We start from the raw sequence: 829 nt of genomic DNA, 5'->3' as shown, positions 1-829 counted from the left end.
TATTGTTTTCATTATCATTATTATTATTACATGTATTCAGCAAAAAAATATAGTTTTTTTTTCTTATCTTTTTCTGTGAAATTTTGTAAATCTCACTTGTGTCTTTTCTTCTATCCATGTTGTAAATTTATTTTCCAATTATATTTGTGATAAAATGTATTTGTATGACTAAAGGTTAATAAAAAGACATTGAGAAAAGAAAGTGTCTGACCTCTTCTGCACCTCCAGGAAGAAGGAGTCGGTTCTCTTCATCTGCAGCTCGTACATGGCTCGCAGGATGGGCAGCGGGGCGTTTAAGGCATCGTGGGTGATCTGCATTAAAAAAAAAAGGGACTTTACATTATGACATGATATGAAATATTGCTGCAAGTCTTATGAATTGCGCTCCTCATCACCTGGAAGCAAATCTTTGTCTCCTCGTCGAGACCCTCCAGGGGGTCGGGCTTGTTGACGTCGGTGTCGTCAGCGCAGCAGCTGGAGTGGTCCGAGTCGTGCTCCTTGTCCTGCTCTCTCTGGTCCCGCTCGGGGTCCTGGGCCATGGAGTGGATCTCCCTCTTGGAGGAGTAGAGCATGATGGAGAGGATCTCCAGGTCTCGCAGCAGCCACAGCTTGCTGAAGCCCGTCCCTTTGCTGCACTTCCTCACCAGCAGCTGCGTCAGTCCTGACTGCTGGATGTACTCCTGAGCCTCCTCGACTCCATGTTTCTACACGACGGCACAAAAGAGGAGCACAAAACCATGCTAACATTTTAGAAAGGTATGTCAGAAAAATCTTAGTATTGTTTTTTATTAGTAGTTGTTTAGTTAACATCATCATCGAGTTTAATTAT

General features: G+C 43.2%; 1 protein-coding gene across 1 annotated transcript; it reads right to left on the bottom strand.

Annotated features, from left to right (window-relative positions):
• Positions 1-188: 188 nt before the first annotated feature.
• LOC121939606 (zinc finger ZZ-type and EF-hand domain-containing protein 1-like) lies at positions 189-704 on the bottom strand (the record flags this gene model as incomplete). Its single annotated transcript, XM_042482609.1, has 2 exons — positions 189-312; positions 396-704. Coding segments are annotated over 2 exons (433 nt in total), but the record flags the coding sequence as incomplete, so codon positions are not given.
• Positions 705-829: the final 125 nt, after the last annotated feature.

The sequence above is a fragment of the Plectropomus leopardus genome, unplaced genomic scaffold (genome assembly GCF_008729295.1).
Source record: "Plectropomus leopardus isolate mb unplaced genomic scaffold, YSFRI_Pleo_2.0 unplaced_scaffold52573, whole genome shotgun sequence".
Classification (NCBI taxonomy): domain Eukaryota; kingdom Metazoa; phylum Chordata; class Actinopteri; order Perciformes; family Serranidae; genus Plectropomus; species Plectropomus leopardus.
Note: the sequence above shows the minus strand (reverse complement) of the source record. Positions and strands in the feature narration are given on the sequence as shown.